Here is a 22696-nt window from a genome sequence, read left to right on the forward strand (position 1 = left end):
GTAGCCGCATGACACAGCCCCTTGAATCAAGGAAGATTTCTCCTAACTCAGGAAAACGTAATGTTGATTCCAATCCAGGGTAATCTCTTCTCAGGACAAGGTAGTTTCCGTCTGTGCACACTTACCTCAGTCCTTTTGTATCCCAGACTCGCCTTGAGGATTGCTATTTCAGAACAGCTCTGCTCATATAAATTGTGGCCTCAGTGGAACTGGGTTAAATCTGAAATAACTGAAGTCAGTGAAGCTGTTTTGGGTTTATGCCAGGGCTACTGAGATCAGAATTTGACCTGAGAGTGGGAAAAGGAATTTTAATTAGACTCAAGAGCTGCCACTGAGGCCCCTGCTACATGTTATGTATATTATGCAATGAACTGGTTAATCGCGCAATAAATTTAGACCAGCCACAAGTGCAAAGTAATTATCACAGAATTAACTGGTTAAGCACGCAATCAATTTAGACCAGCCACACGTGCAAAATAATTACCGCACCATAAAAATTACTATTCAGATGTAAAAAGAGCCAACCAGCTACAAAGTTTGTGCTGGCAAATGTGTAACAACTCTATAGCAGGTTTCTATCCAGCTTTAATCTGAATGTGTAGCAGAGCCCTGAAAGACTATATTTTTTATGTCAGCCAACACTGTGTGTTTCTGCTGAACCGGGGAACATGGCTATGGAGAGGGTTATAACCAGGACTCCAGCAGGCAAGACAAGCAGGGAATACCCTTCAGAGCAGGTCCTGTTCAGGATACCCCAGCTGATAGAGGGATTCCCACTGGATTCAGATGTGTTCTTGCTTTTCTTCCACTCTGATTACCATTTTGCTTAGCATAAGGGTTGATGCAGACAATAAAGTCACATTCATCCAAGACAAGCCTGACAGTTGAGCATTGTTTGGATAGGGAAAAATAAAAAGGTCCCTTTTAGTGAAGTGCTTCTGCTGTGGAGTGACACAGACAGCAGACTTGACCAAATCAATTCCGTTCTTGGCAATTTAATTTACTGCCTTGTTCATTGTTACACAATTGAGAATAGGTCCGTGGAGTATGGCTGCAAAGAACAACATGGCCAGTCCTTTTAGGCTGAAGTGTCTTTTGCACAGAAGGACTGAACCTAGCGAGCTCTGGGTATGTCCATACTGTTTCTGCAGTGCTCCCACCCGTTCCTGCTTTGCACACATCGGACTGGAAATGAGGGCCTGTTGCTATTCTCAGACGCATCAGAGTCAGAGAGTTTCAGAGTAGGTATGGGGGCCCTGCAAAACCTGTATCAACATATCCTTGGAAGCCTTGCAATGGCACCAAGCACAGCAGTAATGCCAGGGCTCATCCTGTTTCACTGAAGATGAATAATGGAAGTCAAACAGGAGGGCAGGGAGGGTTGGGGCTGGCAGTGCGACCCAGTCCAGCCTGCGCTAGCGGGGGAGGTAGGCTGATTCCATGGCACGGCCCTGTGGTTTCTTGTCATGCGTTGCAGAGGAAACCTCTCCTGGCCTGGATGGGACCCGGGGTGGAGGGACGCTCACTGCTGGGAGTTCAGCTGTTTGGGTCATATTTCCCCTCCTTGACTCTCTGTCTTTTTCTGCTGGCGTTTACCTGTTGCCCCCTTCCAGTTTTCATCTGCAGTGACATCCGTTCTCTGAGGAAAGGTGGCTTTGAATGAGCTTGGCCTCCGTAGCAGCCTCCTTCGCTTGTGAAGGCCTTTGGAATAACTGCTGCACGTGGCCACCAGCGTCGGGAGCTGTGCGGGTTGCTGGGTCCTTATTCTTCTTGAGTGAGGGGTGCTACGTGGGCAGATCTGGGATTTTGAAAAGGGGGTGCGGACAGTGAGGTGCATCACCACATGCACTACAAAATAGTAGAAGCACTGCCAGCAGATCGAGGGAAGCGGTTATTCCCCTCTGTTCGGCACTGGCGAGGCCACATCTGGAGTCCCCGCTGCAGAAAGGATGTGGACAGGTTGGAGAGAGTCCAGCCGCGGGCAACGAAAACGGTCAGGAGCCAGGACACACGACTGGCGAGGAGAGGCAGAGGGAACTGGGCTGGTTTATTCTGGAGAAGAGACGACTGAGGGGGGATTTAATAGTGGCCTTCAGCTCCCTGCAGGGTGGCCCCAGAGAGGATGGGCTGGGCTGGGCTGGGCTGGTCTCAGCGGGGGCAGACGACAGGACCAGGAGCAATGGGCTCAAGCTGCAGCAAGAGAAGCAGAGGTTGGATATTAGGAGAAGAGTTCTCAGGAGGAGGGCGGTGAACGCTGGGACCGGCTGCCTGGAGAGGTGGTGGCGTCTCCATCCATGGAGGTTTCGAAGACCCAGGTGGACCGAGCCCTGGCCGGGATGATGCAGTTGGGGCTGGTCCTGCTCGGAGCAGGGGCTTGGACTAGATGTGACCTCCCGAGGTCCCCTCCACCCTCATTTTCTGCACTGCTGTGAACTGTTCCCCAGGTAGGAGGAGACGGGAGGCGCCCCCCGCCTCCCCAGCCCTGCACACACCGGGCAGCGGCGCGGGGCAGCGCCGGGGGCTCGGGCGGGGGCAGCGGCAGCCCTGCCCCGCGCACGGGGCCGCGCAACGGGCCGCATTGTGCGCGCAGCGCCCGTTCCGCGCCCGTCCAGCCGCCGCCGCCGCCGGCCGGGTAGGGGCCCGGGGGAGCCCCTGCGCCCGCACCCTGCCTCCTCGCACGCCCTGCAAGCGGGGCTGAGCCTGCCGGAGCCTGGCCTGCTAGGGATCCGGGCTGGGCGGCTCCATTGCCAGGTGGCTGCCGGCTCCAGCCCAAGCTGATCATAACCGATGCCTTTCTGGGCTGTGTTTAAAGAGGAGCTGGATTCAACCCTCCCGTTCTCCATCACCCATTACTTGCAAAAATCCTTGCCTCTAGCATAATTGTCTTTGCCAAACCCACTGGGGCCGTGGGCGCGGAGCCGGGCCCTGGGCCCTGGCGATGCCGTCACCCCCGTGCCTGCAGGGACCTCACCCCGCTGCAGCGCTGTGCTCTGGATTTGTGTGCCCTTTCTATAATTTCTATGGAAACCCAGGTACTGAATGGGTTGGAATAAGCTTTAAACCATCTGCTCTCCCCCTAATTATAAACGCGATCGGAGGAACATGTTTCACCATGACATCACTACAAATGTTCTTCTTTTCTTCCTCGTGGAGCCATCTGTGATTATGTCCTCATGTGCCAAACATAATAAAGGGGCTCTGTGGCTGGGGCGGGGAGACACAGGCCAGATCCCGAAGGGAGGCCGGGAATCTGCTGACAGCACCGCTTCTATTTTCTTTAAGGGGAGGACAGCGCCGTGGGAGGATTCGCCCCCTTTACCTGATCACAAGGGCTGCCCCGAGAGAGCCGAAGGCTGACGTCAACAGAAAGCCATGAAGGGCTCACAGGTAAAGAGGAGTGACGATAATTAACACCCACCCAAGCCCAACGAGTGAAGAGGCAATTAGGAGAATCCTGAGCAAAGCCGTACAGGTAGTTTCCTGCTGCTCTGAAAGAGAGAGCACCCACCAGCTTCAGTGGGGGCAGGACTAAACCTTCAATGCTGGAGGCTGTCAGTGAGAGAGAGGCATGGGGAAAACCCTGGTCAGGCCCAGTTCACTTTCCCTTCCAGCCTCCACTCTCTGCCCGTCTGACACAGGAGCCTGGGCAAGATGGACCCAGCGTCTGAGCCAGTGAATAGCAGCTCTTATGTTCTTCCGCCTCAAGGACAGCAAGCTCCCTGATATTGGGATGGCCAGGGGCAAGGGGTGCTGGGCCTCCCAAAATGGATAGAAAAGCCAGGACCATGGAGTGCATAGGTACTCATCAGCCTTCAGGCTGGCAGTCAGGCAGGTAATGCTGCATGCTTTCAAACAAGTATTGCGATTGTTTCCCTTGCGTGTGCTTCCTTAGAGACTCTTGAGATTTTGTACTGCAGTTAACAGTCTAGTGACACTTCCTTCCCCCTGCTGTAACCTGGGGAACAGGGAGTTTTCCCCATCTCCCAGCGCATGACCTGGTTAGCATTTGTAGAGGGCTCTGGGGACAGGAGGCATCGGCATAGGTTGCAATGTGTGTTGTTAGTCACGCTTTGTTGAGTGGTGTGCCCAGACCAGGCTAACACGTTCCCTTCTGTCGGCAGCGCTGGAAAGGGTCCCGCTCCAGGAGCAATTTGTTGGATTTCACTGAGAAGGAGAAAGAAAAGATGGCAGAGGATGAGCTGAGGAAGCTGCAGCAGCATTTTCGTATCATGGTGGAAAAGAGGAAGTCTTTTGGGGTCAAGGTGCTACAGCAGATGTACCATCAGGAGTAAGTAGGGCTCCAGTCCCATGATAACCTTATGCATTTCCTGGTGTCACAGAATTGATATATTTGCTTCGAATACTGAGAGTCCCTTTATTTAGGTTCCAGTCCTTTTTCATGCCTCATGCAGAACTCTCATGATGTCGGTAAATGCCAAAAGACAGCAAGACTCCACCATAAAGTATATGGATCTGCTTCAGGGGGAAATGCCATCATTATTTTTAAGGAGGAAAATGCATTGAAGTGTTTTTTATATATATAGTTTGTTCAAAGTCACTTCTCCCTGTTCATATTTTTCTGTATGAGTGCTGCTGGAATTGCAGGGGTTAAATAATTAATGTTTGTACTGGGCTTTGAAGATGTTAAGTGCTTTAGCTGATTATTGTTTTTTTTTCCCTACAGAAAACAAATACATTCACTGAAGCAGGAACACGACGAGATGGCATTACTGCTGAGCCTTGCTAAGTCACCCAGGAATATGATGCTGGATGTCAGAAACTGTATGGAGCTTAAATACCTTTTGCAGACTAGAGATGAGTATGATTCTCTGATAAAAGCAACAAAAGCGCTGATAGCTGAACTTGATGAGAAGGTAGAGCATCTGAACAGTTAATCAGATAAATATGAAGTACTGTAGCAGACCCACAGAATTGGAAACGCCCTCTTACCTATCACAAGCACAATCATGTTTTTGGCTTTTCATTTGCAGCTGTGCAGCTAAACAGCTGCGGGTGCCTTCATATTTCATCTCTAGTCAAAAGCATAACTCACTAATTGCTGCCCAGGTTCCCCATACTGCATCCATTATACACATAAGTACATTTTACATAAAGAGTGCCCAATGAAAGCAATAGCACTTTTTGCATGTACAGAGACTACTCAACTACTCAACTGAGTAAGGGTGTGTGGAATTGGACCCTAAATTGGCTGTACATTGCCGTGTTTCTCCTCCACTGGTAGTCCCGTGTAACATGCTCTACAAGTTAATGACCTACTTATTCTGAACACCACAGTGACAGTATCCTAGCATGATGTAGTCAGAAGGAATAAAGCCTTGAATCAAAGCATTAAGGTCAAGGGGAAAGAAAAAACCCTGCCTTGCCTGCACTTCCTTTGTAGGCAAATGGTGTCATTGAAGTATTCATGAGTAAAGCATATTTAATTCAGGTCTTGGAATATCACGTCACCTCTTAGCAAAAGACACATGTCTGGAAGACAAAGTGGAGAGTCGTAGTTAACTGTGTTACACTGAAGTCCAGCAGAAGGCAGGGAAGATTTGCACCTTATAGCTGTGTGTGTGTATACATACCCCCCCCCGATATATATATATATATATATCTCACAGCTTTTCGTGAGCTGGATCTCCCTTCAGATACTGTGAAAGGATGTGCCCAGAGCAGTTTATATCGAAATGCACCTGTCTTGTTCCCATTCATAGTTTCATAGTTTCATAGTTGGTAGGGTCGGAAGGGACCTGAGCAGATCATCAAGTCCGTGTCAAAAGGAGTTTGGCCGGTGATTTTGAATCTGATTCTGGTCTGTGGCCCTGGCCTCTAGGTACTGCCAGTATTTGGAGGGATGTGGGGGAAGGGAGGAGGCTGTGAATTGCTCTTCCCAAAGAAGATATCACCCTAAGAAACCCTTGCCTCTTGCATAATTCCTGGACCATCATGGCTACGACATTACTGTAACTCTATCATCTTCCCATCCCTACTCTCATTCTTTCTTTTTGGAATAGAGGCAAAAAGTTATTTTTTGTCACATATATGCCCCAACCCATGACATCTGAACTCGTTGCACATGCAATAACTGGCTCAGTGGCCCTTATAAGCTAAGCTGTGTTGGGTCTGCTTAGCATTTGGATGGGAGACCAAAGACAGCCTAGATTCTGCAGAAATGGCCTGGGAGATTTTGTTGGTGGCATTTTCCCGTTTGAGTTAATATTGACTCAATAACCCATTACAGTGGGAAGGGGGCTTTTAGAAAAGATGTAATTTATGCTCATGAATGATCCCTGGAGTTTTTCAGGAAGGGAATTTGCTTTGAAGTCCTGCTCTCATCTCTTCTGGAGTTACTTTCTGCCTTCCCCCATCTCCTTGCAGTTCCAGTGGTGCTCCAACATTCTCGTTCTTCAAGCCACTTGGTGAAATCAGGATCTTTTCATGGATCCAGCCCCTTTCACAACCACCAGCTCTCCTAAATGTTTATTACATGCCTCTAACCCTCCAGCTCTGCAGACTGCACATGGTCTGTCCACAATGAGACACTGTTCTTCAATGTCCTGTTCCATTCCCTTGCTTAGCGTTGCTGTTAGTTGGCTGCAGTGCTTCACCCCAGAGGCAGCTGCATTTCAGTGGTGAAGAGAAAATAAAACAATTCCTGCTAATAGTTTGCATTCTGGACTTTGTAGAGTAGGAGGGTTTGGGATGAAAGCTGCTCTGTAAATGCAAGATCATTAACACCACAGGTTACTACAGTTCAGGTCAGCACAGGGTATTTACATTGGCTTAGCATACTGACTAAAATCCAGCATCTAGGGGCGGTTTTATTTTTTTTAGGTAATGGAGATGGAGAGCAAGATAGAAAAACAAAACCTTGTTGTGGCTAAGGTGAAGGAAGCAAATGACAGCAAAGAGCTGCAAAAGAAGATTCAGAGGCTGGAGACTCGTTTAAATCATGTAAGTGCTCATGAGGCAGCTTGCAGCTGCATGATCTTATGGGTACTTGCATACACAGGGTTTCTTTCCTAGTCTAAAGAACATTTAAGAATTCCGGTCTGGTCCCTCTGGCTGTGTATTTGGTACAGGACAGGTGAACTGTAGTAGCTCCCAACCTTGGCTGTTCTGCTCCACAAGGCCTCTCCTACTGGCTCGGTGGACTATACTCTGTGTTTAAGAGGGGCCTCTTGAGAGCTGGATGAGCGGTGTGTGTCAGCCCTGATGTATGCTGTTTTACTGGAAGCTGGTCTCCACTGTCTTGTACTGCGTCATTCACTCTTCCCAGGTCACAGTCCATTTCGGTACAGTCTTGACCACGAACACCAAGCTCAGAGAAGAGATTGAGACCCTGCGAGTTCAGAAGGCCGTCTTTGACAACAACTACATCAAACTCCACAAGAAATTCGATCAGCAGAAGAGAATGATGGAAAATGCGACTGAGGAGTCCTCACAAGCCTATGATCAGCGGTAAAGGGGGTGGGGCAGTGCTAAGCCTTGGCAGTGAACTCCAGGGCACTGCTTTGCAATTTTGGGTATGCCCCTTCCGTTCACTCAGACAGGTGAACACCAGGCCAACTTTGAATGGGTGTCCACTCATCCTGGGTGCCCTGCATTAGACAACAAGGCTCCAACTCTCAGGGTTGTGGAGCACCTGCCAGTGGACTTCAGCTGGAGTTATGGGTGCTCCGTATGCCTGAAAACCAGGCTTTTCCTATCTAAAGAGGGGCAACCAAAAACCAGGGTGCCCAGGTAAGAAACCATGGGGAGTGTTGGTGCTGTAGTGCTCAGCTGAGGCACTCGATTGATTGATCTTGAACCTGGGCTTCTCCATTCCTGGACAGGGCAGAGAGAGTAGAGTGCCTGCATCTGTGCAGCCTGCTACTGCTCTATTACAGCCGTGACTTTCCTGGGTAATGGCTCACTCCCACACTTGGCCCTGTAGCTAGGTCTGCCAACTGGAGCCCATTTAGCACCAGTCCCAGTGGTGTTTTTTGAGGGCTGGGCTCCTGTCCAGCCCATACTTCCTCCCACCAGGCCATTTCCCATGCAGCATTCCCATACAGCAGGAAAGCTCTTTGGTCTCTCCTAACCCTGCCAGGAAAGAGTCTCTTCCCATCCCTGTGAGTTGTACTGCACGAGATCCACCCGGCATTCACTGGCCAGATGTTGAGTTGGCATTGGGAGTGGTGCGGTTAGCTTGTGATGGGAGCAGAAGCCTCTCATGACTCCTGGTTGTGCTTAGGGTGGAGGCTCTGGCCAGGATGTCAGCCATGAAGGACAAGCGCTACAAGGACACTGTGCAGTTTAACATCGAGTTCAGGGAGCTGGAGCGGATCTTCGACCACGAGACCAAGCTGAAGTCTTTCATGGTTGTCAAGCTCGTGGATCGCTCTGACTTTGAGGACCAGGCCAAGAGGGAAGAAGGTACCATGGAATAGCAGGGAACAAACACAGGCCAGCTGTTGTGACACAGAGGGGAGACCAGTGCCCATCTGCAGGGCCTTCACTCAGCAGAAATGTGTAACATGGCCAGCAAAGGGTCAGGTCTGTGTTGGAGACAGGGAAATCAGGGACTTCAATTTCAGTGCACACAGTGTTATTATCAGGCTTCTTACTGTAATCAAAGCTCAGCTCAAGGAGGCAGACCTGATGGGACTAGCACAGTTTGGCTCCTGTTTCTTAGCTTCAGGCTTTTCTACTGCCTTCCTCAGACAGTGGGGAATTGTCCTTCTCCATTTACGCTCTCACCTTGCTGCTGGTTATAGGTCTCAAGCTCTGCCCTGGGTTTTTAGTTCATGTCAGTCAGCTCCAAGGTCCCTCCCCAGTGCCTTGACCTCCAGTTTGGTTGCTCTTCCTGGATTTTCATTCTTTCTCCCATCATTTTTCTCCCAGGAGCCATGATTTTAGTCCATGGTTTTCTCAAGTGCATTGTTCTGTGTTTGCCAATGGTGGGCACAGAAAGAACATGACCAGCAGTAAAACCCAGAGTGACCCAGGTCATTTTCTGTCCTGGAAGGTTAAACGTTATTCTTGGTTTCTTCCAGCCCTCAAAGCCAGCAAACGGGCCAAGAAGAGCAAAGGGGAAAGCTTTGAGAGCTATGAGGTTTCTTATATACGCCTGCTCCAGATGACAGAGAATGGGGACATTGGCCAGCTGGTAGAAGAGTTCATTGAGAAGGAGGAGAAGAACTTTGCCTACTTCAGCTACGCCACCGAACTCAACAACGAGATGGAGAGACTGCAGAAGAGGATTGAGGATATTCAGGTCACTGCCTGCTGCTTTTCCACACTCTTCGGACTGTTTCTTTGTTTCAGGCTGAGGTTTTCTTCTTTCCTCTCTTGCAGCTGTTGCTGCCCACACAGGGCCTCAGCTGCTAATTCCACTAAAAAAAGCCTGCTACATGAGCCAAATGGCCCAAAACTGGAGCTGAAACCAAGCTCATTGCTGCCACCTTGCACCCAAAAGAAATATTGCAAGAAAGCCATGTTCAGGGGCAGCAGAGGGTTGCTGAATCCAGGCGGATGGGCCTTTTAGTGTCAGTGGATGCAGTGGGTATCCCTGGATATGTGCAGAGGAGTGTGACAAAATAGCTCAAGGCTTCTCCTGTGAGGGGTGGGATCAGTCAGAGCTTATAGGAACCTGCCCAGGTGAGGTTCCTACCTGATGGGAGGCTTCAGGACTTGGCCCGTGCTTGGAGAGGCTGACAGAGGAGAGCAGCATTTTTCTTTTATTTTTGGTCAAGGAAAGGCTGTTCCACTCCACGCATGAGCCTCGCTCCCCAGCTGCCATAAATGCAGCACCCCGTCCAAATACCAAATGCCTGTGCTTCCACATCCAGCTGTTCTCAGCAGGAGAAACCTGGCTTTGCCCATTCTAGAAGTTCCTTCCTGCGTGATGGGCCGATGAGCCTGTCCTGCGTCCTCCTTGCTCCAGTTTGTACGCTGTAGGTCCAGCACTTCCTTCTGTTGCCTGCAGCTTCTGTACTTTTCAGCTATATAAAGCATCAGCATTGTGAAGGGCTTCTGTGTGACTCCCTTGCTGAGGCATAGGCAATGGGGGCCATTTGAACAGGCAGGTTAGGACATGATGTGGGGGCAGGAAGTTGAGGCCTTCCAGAAGAAATGTTATTTAGTTTAAAAGGATTTTTTTCAGGAGAAATGGGACCCCCCTGAATGCTGTTGGTATAGGATCTCCCAGGGACTTGAGGCCAGGTCTTAAAACACTGCTGCTTAGCTATGGATCTGAAACTTTTGGATCTGTGCTTTGGATACAAGGCTGTGTGATCTGAGAAGAGGGCCCTGTTTCAGGCTCTCACTGCCTGAGGGGATCCCATGGCCTAGTGGCAGAAGCATGGTATCCTGCTTCCTGGCATTGATATTTAATTGCCCCTGGGGAGGGAGTGGTTAGTTGTAAGATGTTTCTTCTCATTGTTTCCCTGGTTTTGCTGGCACCAGTGAAAGAAACACTGTGGATCAACCTTGTTAGAATGATCCATCACCAAACCCAAATCCATGAGCTCCAGCCCCTGTGCCAAAATCCTGCCTTGCTCCACTAATTTACCACAACTAAAGATCATCTCTGTTGATTTACACCCTCGGACCTGGCCCCGGCAGAAGCAGAAGACAAAGGGTCGCATGGTGCTTTGCTTGTTCCTAGGCTGGTCTGCCTGCAGCCAGCAGGGTTTCCAGGGGAGAACAGGATGTGGCCTCTGTCCATCCCCAGGACAGAGTTTGCCCCACTGGGGGGGGACAGAGAGTCCATTATTGCCCTGACATGGTGGGCAGTATGGGGATGGCATACAGTGCGCCATGCTGGGATGGATTCAGCAGCAGGGAGCAGCTCTCTTTGCCTCCTGTGCTTGTGTTTTATGCAGAGTGAAATCCTTCACCTGAAGTCACAAGAGAAGGATGCCAAAGCCACAAGCCACGTCTCACTGAAGGACCTGGAAGTAAGGAGCTGTGGGGGTAACCCAGCTGCCCTTGACTCACTCTCAGCTAAAACGTTTGACAGCATGGGCCCCAGGAAGCAGTCCATGTGGCTATTCTGGGCACTGGGATGTCCATGCATGGGTCCTGGCAGAAGGAGCTATGGCACTGCCAGTGCTGTGGCTTCTAGGATGAGGTGGGCAGGAGTGGCCTGTGCCCTCCTTGGCCCCACCACTTTCTTCCCCATCCCAATGCTGACGAAGCTCAGGGTGGACAGTCCCCACTCATTCTACCTCTTCTAGTTCTAGGTTCCCTAGGAAATACAGGGTGGCCTTTCCCACCAACTCTGATGTGAGAATGGGCCAAGGGGGCTGCAACTAAGAGAGCCCAACTTTGGGCTCTCACTGCTTGTGGGAAATCTTGTCCTCTCAGCAACCTGAGGCTGACTTGCGTGAAGCCAACCCTTGCCTGGTGACTGGTGGTGCAGCTGGATTCTGCAGACGGTCCATGGGTTCCCCCAGAGTAAGGTGGCTTCAGGGTGTTGCCTTGACTGCACAGACTCACAGCCCCACTCTGTGGGCCTGGGCTGATGCAGTTCTTACATAACCTTTGCCAGCCAAAGATGACTTGGGGTCCAGGGGCATTTGATGGTCTGACTCCAGGGGTGCTGAATACCTCTTGGTCCAGGATCTCCAGGATCTGCACCCACCTCCCGCACACAAAGGCAGCATCCAGGGAGTCTTTAAGGGGGTCACATCCTGGCTCTGGCTTGGGCCTTCTGCCCCGCACCCCAGGCTACATGATGACTAGTGACTTCCTGTCATCTCTAAAGGGCTGCCAGGCTAGGGGCACTGCTGTCATTCCTGTGTGTGAGCAGGGCACAGCAGGGATGGGATTTAGCCTGGTGCCTTTCACTCCATGGAAAACTTTCATGCAACCTGGATCAGGCTTCAGCTGCAAGCCTAGAGATGGGGCATGGATTGGGTGCTCGGGGGCTTCTTCAGCCCATCTCTTGTACATCACACCAGCCCCATAGCCTTGATAACCCTTTGCTGATAGAGGAAGCTGAAGAAAACCAGTGAGGAAGCCGACCTGTATGAGTTAACCTGCAAGGAGAGCGGGAAAGTCCTGGACCAGCTCAAATCCGCTGTAGCCTTTCTGTTCAAGCAAACAAACTGCGATGCCACAAAGATAAAGGAGCAGCTTGGAGAGAGTGATGAGATCACTGACCTGAACCTGATGCAGTACTTTGGTGAGTTGTCAGCTGCCTGTGTCCTCTCTGAATGCTGGAAAAGTATGGCCTGAAGTTTCTGGACAGGGGAATACCTCAGTGACTCATTCATGGCAGGGGTCAGTGGGGAATTTGGTAAGGAGGATGGCAGGTTTTGCACTCCTGGGCCCTGTTAGTGGCTCTCAAGGGGAATGTGGGGTCTAATGCATTCTGTACCAGCCTCCCAAGAGTTATAGGCCTGGTCTGGCCAGTGTCACCCATATCACACAGGGGGTTTGGAACAGGATGCAGGCTCCTGGTTCTTGGCTTTGGCAAAATCTAGCTTCAGAATGGAAGCTGTCTTCCCCCCGGGGCTGAGGGGCTGCCAAGGCAGCTCCATGACACATGTTCAACTTGTCCTCTCCCAGGTGTCATAGAAAAGAAGACCAATGACCTGCTGCTCACAGAGGCTTTCCTGCGCTACAAGGAGTTCGAGGGAGAGCAGGACTCGTCTCCTCTCCTGAATCCGTTTTTAGGTGGCTCATCGCTCCTGAAATCTATGGATTCTAACAAGATGGCACCGCCTCCCCCTCCCATTGAGCATGTGGCAGACATCTTGGAGGACTGTAAGTCCATACATCTCCTCTGCCAGCCATCCTGGCAATCAGGTGCTGTAAACCGGGACCAGGAGCAAAACTGCAGAGGCATGGGCTGCAGAGAGCAAAGAAACAGCCACACAACCAAACTGGGGTTGGTGACTGTAAACCTCTTAGGATTTGTTCTCTGTTCTGTTATAGAGGGAAAGTCCAGGACAGTCCAAGGCCTTTGCAATGTTATTCCAAGGGAATGAAATGCAGTGGCAGAGTTGTGGCTGCATCTAGCCCTAGTGTGGGTTAGATCACCCAGGGGGTCCCTGCCTCCTTTCCAGCCCAGGGGTCCTGGGGGCAGCAGCAGCCTGCTGAGAGGGTTGACATTAGAGTCTGGGTTTGTCCAGGGCTCGGGAATGCTTTTGTAATGCATTTGCATCTCTTTTGACCCAGTTGATAACCCTTTGGACCACGACAGTATACGCGACCTGATTCTTGGGAACTCCGAGACAGACCAGTCCAGGAGCAGTTCGCTGGACAAAGGCCAGAAGAGAGGGGCGAGCTTCTAGGGCACAGAGAGCCAATGCACTGTGCATAAATAATAGTTTCTGAACTGAGCTGATCTGGAAGTCTGGTGCTGTGCTTAATTGAAACCAGGCGTCGGTTAAGCCTCTGTAATGCTGGTGCTTTCTTGAACATGTAGTTCCTCCCCCTTGGAAGGTGCCAATGCCTTTGACAAGCTTACGGCTCTAAAAATTACACATTAGCATCACTTCACTCACAGTGGAAAAGTGACTACCTTTGGGGAGGAAAGCAGTAGCTCTAACAGTAGGGTTAGCACAGTTGATGGTCAGTGAGTGAAAAGTCTTGTGGTATCCAGGAGCAGGAGGGGGCGTTTAGTCAGTAATTACCTGAACTGAAGTTGAGCTGTGGTAGAAGGGCTGCAAAGCACTGCAAAACACACCGGCAGCGTTAGCTGGCTGCAATCAGGCACTATCTCACTGTCACATCACCCTTACCCTTGCAAAGTGCCATGGGTTCATAAGTGCCTACACTGAGCAATCAAGACCCTGGTTAAAGTGACCACAAAACACGTGACCGGCTGGAGGACTGAACATCGCCAGGTGTTTCAGACAGAGGTGTTGCTCTGTGTCTGCCTCTCGCTTCCTGATGTCCTTCACTAGTATAAATTGAGCCCGCGTCTGTGAAATCAGGAGAGCTGATCTGCAGCAGCTGTGGAGCTGGCTCATCTCTTTGGGGTCCCCTTCCCACCCCAAATAGGAGATATTCTGCCCCTAGGAAAAGGGTGGAGTGCATCCCAGAGATTTGACCTTCTCTTCAGCATTTCTTTTACGTGCCCCGGCATTGCTCAAACAGGCAGGTGGATTTTATCTTGCAAAATGCATCATTTAATTTGGACGCCGTTCAGGTAAGCATTTCCCCAAGGACAACAAGATTTCTCCGCATAGAAAAACAGACGAGAATGGGACCAAGTGCAAATGGTGACAGTGGGAACAATCAGGCCAAGCTTGGCGGGTGGGACTGGTGGAGCGGGGACCTGAACGGGAACCAGAGGTGAAGAGGAAAGTAGCATAGGGCGCAGAAGGAGTTGGCCCCGCTTCAGCTCCTAATCCTTCTCTTCGCCGTGCGTGATGACGTGGACGAGGTTTTTGTAGTCCAAGTTTCCACTGATGTCTGGAGGGAAAGCGGCAAACATCTGATCGACCTGCAATAGAAGGGGCCCATGAGTAGCGGGGTTAAAGGACTGGCTTTGTATCCAGGTTAACAGCGATGCACCCGGGGGCACCTGGACTCGAGTGGAAGCTCTGCACGTCCGCAGGAGCAGGCGGAGAGAGGGTCTGCACCCAGCGGTTTGCGGTGACTGCCCTTATCTGGTCAGATTTGAGCAACTATTGGCCTAACTGTGGCACAGGGAAGGAAAAGGGAGATCCCTAGCGCTTGCCCAGCCATAAGACACTCGCTGGCTAGGTACGGCTGCTGTGCCCTGCCACCCACAAAGGGTGCTCGCCTCCCCACTTGCGTGCCAGCGGCCTGTGGCGTTATAATGGGACCTGATGGGCGTGGAGCGGCTGCCAGTGTCTGTGGGTGTGGAGTGGCGGTCGCAGCAGTGCAGCCAGCCCCGATGTGGCCGTGCTACTTTTGCACCCCTCTCCCACCCACAAAGGCAGCGTCCGGGGAGGCTTTAAGGGGGTCACGTCCTGGCTCTGCCCTGCGCCTTCTGCCCTGCTCCCCAGGCCATGCCACGGCAGGGCTTGGGGCCTGGGGCTTGTGGCCTGGTCACTAGGGCTTGGGGCCTCAGGCCTCCATTACTGGGGCTTGGGGCCTCAGGCCTGGGGCCTGGTTGCTAGGACTGAGGGCCTACTTGCTAGGGCTTGGGCCCAGGTTATTAGGGCTTGGGCCTGGTTGCTAGGGCCTGGAGCCTGGTTACTAGGGGATGGAGCCTGGTTGCTAGGGCCTGGGGCCTGGTTACTAGGGCCTGGGGCCTGGTTGCTCGGGCCTGGGGCCTGGTTGCTAGGGGCTGGAGGCTGGTTGCTAGGGGCTGGAGGCTGGTTGCTAGGCCCTGGGGCCTGGGGCCCCGTGCTGGCTGAGGGAAGCTAAGCCTTGCTGCTCAGAGGACTATTTGGGGGTCCTGGGGGCAGGCGGTGATAGGGCAGGGCCGGCGTGGGGTCACAGCAGCCTCTGCCCCTTTCTTTAGTGTCCCCCGTGGGGAGGACGCGCGTGGCCCCTGCCGAGCGTGGGGTACGGGGGGTACGAAGGGCTGAGGGGCTGCCCCAGCCGAGGGGGGGGAAAGGGCTGCTCTGTGCGGGCTCCCCTGGAGGCCTTGGAAGGGGAGGACGCCTGGTCGGTGCCTTGCGCGTGGCACGCAGCCACCTTGCTGCTGGAGGAGCCCGCGGGCTGGAGGGGAGACACGGCCACGGCAGGAAAGGAGGCACAAGCTGATGCGGCAAAGGTAAGGCGGCCTCTGACAGCCTCGCCCGGCCGCTCCCGTGCGCCTACTCCGGCGGCGGGCACGTGGCAGGGGCGGGAGGGGGTGGAGAGGCGCCCCCGTACCTCATCCTTGGAGAAGCGCTCGCCCTGGGTCATCAGCATCTCCTTAATGCTGCAAACGAAAGAGCGGGACGTGAGAACGAGGGAGAAGCGTCGCGCTGACGGGACCCCCCCCCCCGCCCCCCTCGGTTCAGCACTTACTAGCCAGACTTGAGACCTTTGCCCTCGGGGTCGAACACCTTGAACGCGTTCAGGATGGTCTCCTCGGGGTCGGCCCCTGCAGCGCAGAGCACACACATGGATGAAGCGTAGCGGGCACGGGCCGTGCTGCCAGCAGACCTGGGGGCACCCCCCAAGAAACCCAGAGTGCCCCCAAGGCCTCTAAAGCTCGTTTCCCCGATGGGAAGTTCAGCAGTCTGCCCAGGGGGTCCTGCCCTGCCATAGCGGAGCAGCAGCCCTATTCCTGGTCTATCAGTGCAGGGTCCTGGCAGCGGGAGGAGCAGGTGCACGCTCGCTCTGTGCCCGGGAAATAGCATTCACCCCTCTCCGCCCGCGGCCAAGATGGGCCTCATCTACCACGCGTATTTATACTGGGGCTAGATGGGCTCTGGGAACGCTGCCCAGAGGACACGATTTAGGCTGCACAAGGTGAGGGGATATAACCATTTGGGAGTCATGGGGGAAGGGGTGTCATGCCTTCCTGCCAGAGCCTGGACCATACCCCCTGGTTTGGAGTCTGTGGCACTGAGCTGATCTGGGTCCCGTGGGCAGCCCACGGGGAGCATTTCCCACCTGTGCGTCCTCTGTGTGGAAGGTAAAGGTCTCTTTTCCCATTGCATGGATTGGGGAAACTGAGGCACAGAGACAGTGGCCCGGGTGACGGTCCTGTGTGCTAGGCTGCGGCTGGAAGACCAGCAGCATCGAAACAGGGCAGTGGGGCAGGGGGTGGCAGGGGCCTCGTGGTTCAGTGGGGCAGTCGCTCCGTGTCGGGCGGAGGGCCGGGGCATTTCGGTAGTCCCCTCTGGACCTTCCTGAACCGTTTGAGGCAGAAGAAGGGAATTTGACCCACAGCTCATTTCAGTGCCTGGAAATACTCCAGTTGGTCCCAATGGGCATAGATCGAGCCAATGGGGAGAAACTGCAGATAACGTTATCTAGTTTGAGATCACTTTGTCCTTCTTTAGCAGCGTCAGCTGGGGGGTCGTGGGTTATTACATCTTGGGAGGTAGGTCAGGGGCTTTGTCCCCATCCTATAAATGGCCTGCCGAGGCCCAGAGTAGTGAAGTGACTTCCAAATGTGCAGAGGGAGCCTGGCGCCTGGATCCCTGCAATCCTTGCTGTGCGTCACGGCCACCAGCCTACCCTCCCACTCCTGCCTTGCAATTTCCCTGCCCGCCTCGGTCCTCATCTCACCCTTGAGCTTTTCACCAAACATGGTCAGGAAGACGGTAAAGTTAATTGGTCCAGGAGCCTCCTTGATCATGTCTTCAAGCTCTTCATTTTTCACATTCAAACGCCCTGTAAATCAGGTTATGCCATTGAAACAATGCTAAAAATACATGCCACTCTGGACGTATGCAGGCCTGCTTTGTACAGTAATGAGCCTATCAGTGGGTTAAGGGAGGCAGGCAAGGTATAGGAGTGGTCTCCCTGTGGAAGGAGGAGAAGGTCTCCCGAGGGAGAGTGGTGACTAGACTAGAAAATGGGCCATGTTGAAGACTCCTGTGTTGACTTGGAAAGGTCTGGACTGGGTGTGACTTGATACGTCTCTTCCTACTCTGATTTCTGAGATCTGGGAAACATCAGATCTGGAGTATGGTTCCTGCTGAAGTAGTTCCCAACTGAATGAACCCATTTCTTGCCTTTATCTACTGAGGTAAAATCTGCAGCCCAGGCCTCTTTGGACTTCAGTGGAGCCATGCCTAACTTTTCACTGATGTGAGGGAGGAGCTATTTCAGGCCTCTGTTTCTCAAAGAATGGGTTTAGTTTCAAGGGGACCATTGACAGAGCGAGGTATGTCTGAGCTTTAGGATCCGGGGCAGATTTTAGACTTTCATTCATTCAATAACCGGTGTCTCTAATGGGGGCCTCCGTTGTTAATTAGCGCTTGCCCAAAAAGCGATTAACACTGGTTGACAAAGCTTGCAGTGAACAAAATGATCGTCTTACAGTTGGCTTTGGATCTAGAGGTTTTCACTCAGCTCCAAGTTCCCAGTAAGAGGATTAAATGGACAGTGTAGATGTCGAGCTCTCTGCTATCAGTTCTTCCAACATTATCAAAGCTTATTTTTGGATGTGGGAGGACGGTGTTTCTAAATTGGAGGCTTACCGAGTGCAGCAAAAGTGTCTCTTAGATCTGACTTATCAATAAAGCCGTCCCGGTTCTGATCCATGATGGTGAATGCCTGCAAAGGGCAGATGAATGAAAGGCAACACCGAAAATAGCTTCACAAGCTCTCCAGACTAAAGTTATCTGAGTGTAGCCACGTGTGCTTCACCACAGCCAGGGGCTTTGCCCGTGGCTTTCACTGTTCACTACTGCCACCTATCAGCTCCAACATCGCAGATCTCCATGGACAATAGCTCTCCTGTGCAGTGCAGGAGAGTGGACCCATCCCTGGGAGTAGCAATTGTGAAAGGGGAAGCCCCTCTCCCTTCTCCAGTGATGGGGTGAGATGGCTGCTTTCACAGGCCTGTTATTCTTTAGCTCAATGTAAACCTCATGCTGAGGCCAGGAGCTGTTCCCCCCCTTCCTATGCATCTGCTGGGTTTAGCCCAGGCTTTACTCATGTTGCAGCCTGCCTTACAATGACTGCCAGAGCTTAGCAGTCCCCGGGAGCGGGGACAGGATGGTGGAAGGAGGAGGAGGAGGAGGAGGAGATGTGCTGATGGAGCTGGAAAGCCCAGGAGGAAGGGAAATCCCTGCCTCAAGATGTTTCAGCAGCCTCTAGCACAGAGCAGCTGTGTTTTGGTCACTCCTGTCTGCTGCAGAGCTGCTATCCCTGGCCCCGGTTAGCATGCTCCAAAAAGCACACGGATGCGTTCTGCTGGAGAAGGCCCCAGATGATCTCTATGTACCCAGATGAGTTTCAGGACCTAAAACCATGCAACTGTGCAGCACCCATGAAAAGGCCAACCAGTGCTGTGTAACAGTGTCCCACGCGCACAGTCACCGCCAGCCGGTTAGAGTTTCGATTCTGCACGCCTGCTTTCTTGTGTGTTGCTGCCAGCATGAGCTGTCACTCATGCTTCCTGATGGGAGTCTCTGCAAAGTCTAGAGAGGACTCTACACTCATATGTATAACACTTTCTACTTTTATTCAAAGCAGTTTTCAATGGGCTTTTAGGGATTTATTCCAAACCTAAAACACTGAAGATCAAAGCCTGTTGGGTAGACTTGAAAGATACCAGTGCATCAGTGGCTCTTGGTCTTCCCCTTCATGGCTATTTCAACCAAGTCAACTTACCTCTTTGAATTCTTGAATCTGGGCTTGTTCAAACATGGAAAAGACGTTGGAATTAGCTCCACCTGCTCTCCTCTTAGCTTTCTTGGGTGCCTTGGGGAATTCAAGCACAGTGTCATTAGCTCACAGTCCTCTATGCACTAAATGCATTAAGCTACCCTCCACTTATCCATAGCTCGGGGCTGCTGGTGCTCTTCAGTCTCCGAAGCATTCAGTGGTTTTGCACGCTCAGTTCAGAGTGTGGGATAAAAGATACGCTGTAGGTACTGATGGGAGTTAGGAGTTCTTCGTACAAGCTTGCTTGGTCTCCTGATACATTCTGCCAAATCAGTTGGTTAGGGGGAAAAAAGAGTTGGAGAGAGAACTAGACAGCGTGGTGGGAAGTCTGCGGGGATAAAATGACTGGTGTTTGGCTGAGAATTAAAAGCAAAGAAGCCTCCTCTTGTACAACTGTATGTTCAGGACCCCTGGGAGCAGGGGAGGAAGTTAAGCACATCATTGAGATTTCACACAATGGCTGCGGCTCTTGGAAGCTTTATTATAGTTTTGTGCTTCATTTTTCCCATCTTTGTTCAAATGAGACAGCTGCAGCCCTGACATTGTAAAACTCCTCACTAAAAACTCCTCAAAGGAGGTGAAGCCCAGGAGGGAGGTGATCCTGACTGCCCCAATGAGGAAGGAAATCTTTAGACCCACTTGTCAAAGCGTCTCCCTCCTTGAGAATTATTCCCTCTGAAGCAAAGATTTTTAGCTGGCTGCTCACACAAGGAGAGGCTCTAAGCAGGCGAGTTAGCAAGACAGAAGAGCCTCTCCTGCCAGCTGCACAGGGGCTGGGGAAGAATTGAAATGTAAACCTTGAGAAGCGCTTGGGCCCGTTTTGCAAGCTCTGCTGATTCTTGAGACCATGAAAGAAACAGCCCCCAGCTGCTGCTGTTCATATCCCATCCATGCGGCCGGTACCCCGACAGGCCTTACCTGGTTCCAGGGGCAAATCGCTTGTGTGTGCAACCAGACAACCCTAGAGATGCTGCTGATAGAGGACCTTAATGCTGCCCATCCCTTCCCTTGCAACCAAGCCACGGTTCCCCCACGCGCTCACTCTTACTTACCATTGCTGCAGTGACTCTGCACGGCCCTTGGTGTTACTGCAAGAGGGATTCCAAAGACAATCCCTGAGGCCGCCGTGTGCTGAAACAATAAATACATCCCTGGCTGGGTTAAAAATAAATCCATGCCCACTTTTGGCTGCTAGGGGTCAGTTCGGCAGCACCTCAGCCACCCCCAGCTCCGTTGTCTCGCTCTCTCTCTCATCTTGAATAACAGCTTGTTGTCGCTGGGTGACATGTGAGACTCGGAGTTTTTCAAGGTTAGAGAAATGCCAGGCGTCTGTGTGGCTTCCCCATTGAAGATGTTGATGTAAGGCGTGCTGTGGGGCTTGTCTGGGATGAGTGACACCCACATTTGTCAGTCGCTCCCCACCGGTGGGGTAGAACTACCCTGGGAATCACGTGTCCCTGGGGCTCTGGATGTCTATCCACACAAAGCCAGCCCAGAGCACCAACAAGGCTCCCTGCCTTGACTTCCCGATCCAAACCCAGATCTGAACTTCTCCTCCTTCCTACGAGGGGTGTTCAGATGTGGGGTTGTGATCTGCCCTGTTACCCAGCTGGAGCTGACCTCTCTGCCCCTTCTCTTTGTATTCACAGGGTGCATCTTGACCTACCCAGGCACCTTTCCCTCTTAGATAGCACCTCCTTGTCGGGAGGGTCCCTCAGGGCTGCACAAGACACGGGCATTGGGGTTTTCAGCTCCCATCGCACACATGCAGCCACTTCTGTGGTGGCACGCAGCAGGTCCAGACTTACCCAGTGGATGAGAGGAAGCATCGCAGGCTTCCCTGCCCACAGACACCAGGGCTGTGTGACACCCTCCAAGGGGCTCCAGCAGAGTCAGGAACCCTGGGCTCTGGGGCCAGAGGGTCGGTTGTCCCCTGTCCCCTGTCTGAGTAAGACCTTGATTCCAGGTGTAGCTGTCTAGCATCCCCTTCACCTGAGGGGCTTTCTCTTTCCTCCTCCGCTTCCAGTTGCCACTGGGAACCACTGGCCTATGACCCCGTCTCCTGGTTGTGGTTTCAGAGCAGCAGAGGGAGGTGGGGTTGCTGGGCTCCCGGGAGGATGGAGTCTGGCCAAGGGTTGAGAACAGCAGTGCTGTTCCTAGTTGGGCTGAAAACCAGGGCCAGGAAAAGTTGCTCTGAAGGGAGCAGCCCTGCACATGAAGAGCCACTTGGCCAGACTCCTCCCTGCCATGGTGCCTGTCCTGGGAACCAGGAGAGGTGGTTCCTGCCCTGCCTGTCTCGGGGCTGCTGGCAGTCAGGTTGGTCCCACAGCCCTGAGCAGCGCAGGCTTTGAGGACCCAGGAGGAGGCAATGCCATCTCCCTCCAAGCCCTTTCTGAGCCTTACTGAGATGCACCTGCTGTCCAGCTAAGCTGGACACCTGCTATCGCTCTTACCCTCGCAGCTAGCCTTGCTGTGGGCAGTTGAGCAGTTGTCATGAACAGCCCGCCCCAGACGAGTCTGCACTCTGCCCACATTCATTGACCAGGTACTGTGGCTGCAGTTTGTTTCTCCCAGGAGAACCAAGCTGGTTGAAGGCTGGGAGCTCCTGCAGATCAGGCTACTGAAGAGCAAGGCGATGAAGTCTTCCCCCATTGGGAGGGTGCTATATCTCACCCAGGTCCCATGAGCCCAAGGAGCCCTCGACATCAAAGCCGAACCCCTTGAGTGGAGGTAGTTGCCTTTCTATTTTTAGCCTGTTAATTTTATCTGGCCTCCCCCACACAAGGCCGCAGTGCAGACATGCCTGTACAATGGAGTGAGACTGACACTCGTGGCTGAACAATGCCCTTCGGATCCCTTGCTGTTCTCAGCTGCCCGGCCAGCCCTGCGGAGGTTTTCTCTTACCAGAGCGAAGATGCAAACAACAGCTGCTTCTCCAGTGTCCTTGTGCCTCCCTACGGAAATGGCATTGTTACAGCTGAACCTGCTTGTCAAGGGCTGCAGTCCACAAGTTATATAAAGGCCATGCCTTTGAGCTGCAATGCACCGGCCAGGAGACACCCTAGGAAAGCTGCTCTTCGGGCTCCTTAGTTTGCTAGAGGCATTGTTACTGGGGGCAGGGAGCAGGGACTAGTAGCTGGGCTTCTCATGCTAGGCCAAGCCCTGCGCAGGAGGCTAAAGTTGGCTCCATTTAGGCAGCTGCAGAAGAGGCAACTGAGCATCTCCAACTTCCAGTGAAAATTGCCAAATCAGGAGCCTCTTGTCTTTGGGCCACAGTGCCCTTGGATGGGGCAGATCCAAGCTGGCTGGTTGTGTCACAAGGTCATTCATTAGATGCCTGCAGAATGTCTTGAAATTTCAGCACAAGGTGGGGAGCCTTGGGGAGCAAAGTGCAATGCCCCAGGAGCTAGTGTTGAGCCAGCTGCAAAGACCCGGGAAGGTC

General features: G+C 52.5%; 2 protein-coding genes across 2 annotated transcripts; one reads left to right on the plus strand and one right to left on the minus strand.

Moving 5' to 3' along the window:
* Positions 1-2737: 2737 nt before the first annotated feature.
* Positions 2738-13335, plus strand: CCDC63 (coiled-coil domain containing 63). The gene is made up of 11 exons (XM_006267640.4): positions 2738-3387; positions 4122-4288; positions 4685-4874; positions 6841-6960; positions 7286-7467; positions 8243-8424; positions 9045-9265; positions 10875-10949; positions 11986-12178; positions 12565-12762; positions 13177-13335. Exons 1-11 carry the CDS (start codon positions 3373-3375, stop codon positions 13290-13292), a joined length of 1659 nt encoding a protein of 552 aa, XP_006267702.2. The 5' UTR covers positions 2738-3372; the 3' UTR covers positions 13293-13335.
* A 780-nt stretch (positions 13336-14115) lies between these two features.
* On the minus strand, positions 14116-20414 carry MYL2 (myosin light chain 2). The gene is made up of 7 exons (XM_006267637.4): positions 20307-20414; positions 19201-19290; positions 18063-18138; positions 17146-17250; positions 15934-16009; positions 15796-15844; positions 14116-14449 (listed from the first exon to the last, which is right to left on the minus strand). The coding sequence occupies exons 1-7, from the start codon at positions 20307-20309 to the stop codon at positions 14351-14353; spliced, it is 498 nt and encodes a 165-aa protein (XP_006267699.1). The 5' UTR covers positions 20310-20414; the 3' UTR covers positions 14116-14350.
* Positions 20415-22696: the final 2282 nt, after the last annotated feature.

The sequence above is a fragment of the Alligator mississippiensis genome, chromosome 10 (genome assembly GCF_030867095.1).
Source record: "Alligator mississippiensis isolate rAllMis1 chromosome 10, rAllMis1, whole genome shotgun sequence".
NCBI lineage: Eukaryota > Metazoa > Chordata > Crocodylia > Alligatoridae > Alligator > Alligator mississippiensis.

What these genes read in the sequence shown, in the direction of transcription:
- CCDC63 (XM_006267640.4), top strand. An exon ending in TAGCTGAACTTGATGAGAAG is followed by an intron (nt 4,875 to 6,840) that starts GTAGAGCATCTG and finishes TATTTTTTTTAG; the next exon opens with GTAATGGAGATGGAGAGCAA. An exon ending in AGAGGATTGAGGATATTCAG is followed by an intron (nt 9,266 to 10,874) that starts GTCACTGCCTGC and finishes TGTTTTATGCAG; the next exon opens with AGTGAAATCCTTCACCTGAA.
- MYL2 (XM_006267637.4), bottom strand. An exon ending in AGATTCAAGAATTCAAAGAG is followed by an intron (nt 18,139 to 19,200) that starts GTAAGTTGACTT and finishes TGCCCTTTGCAG; the next exon opens with GCATTCACCATCATGGATCA. An exon ending in AGACACTTTTGCTGCACTCG is followed by an intron (nt 17,251 to 18,062) that starts GTAAGCCTCCAA and finishes CCTGATTTACAG; the next exon opens with GGCGTTTGAATGTGAAAAAT.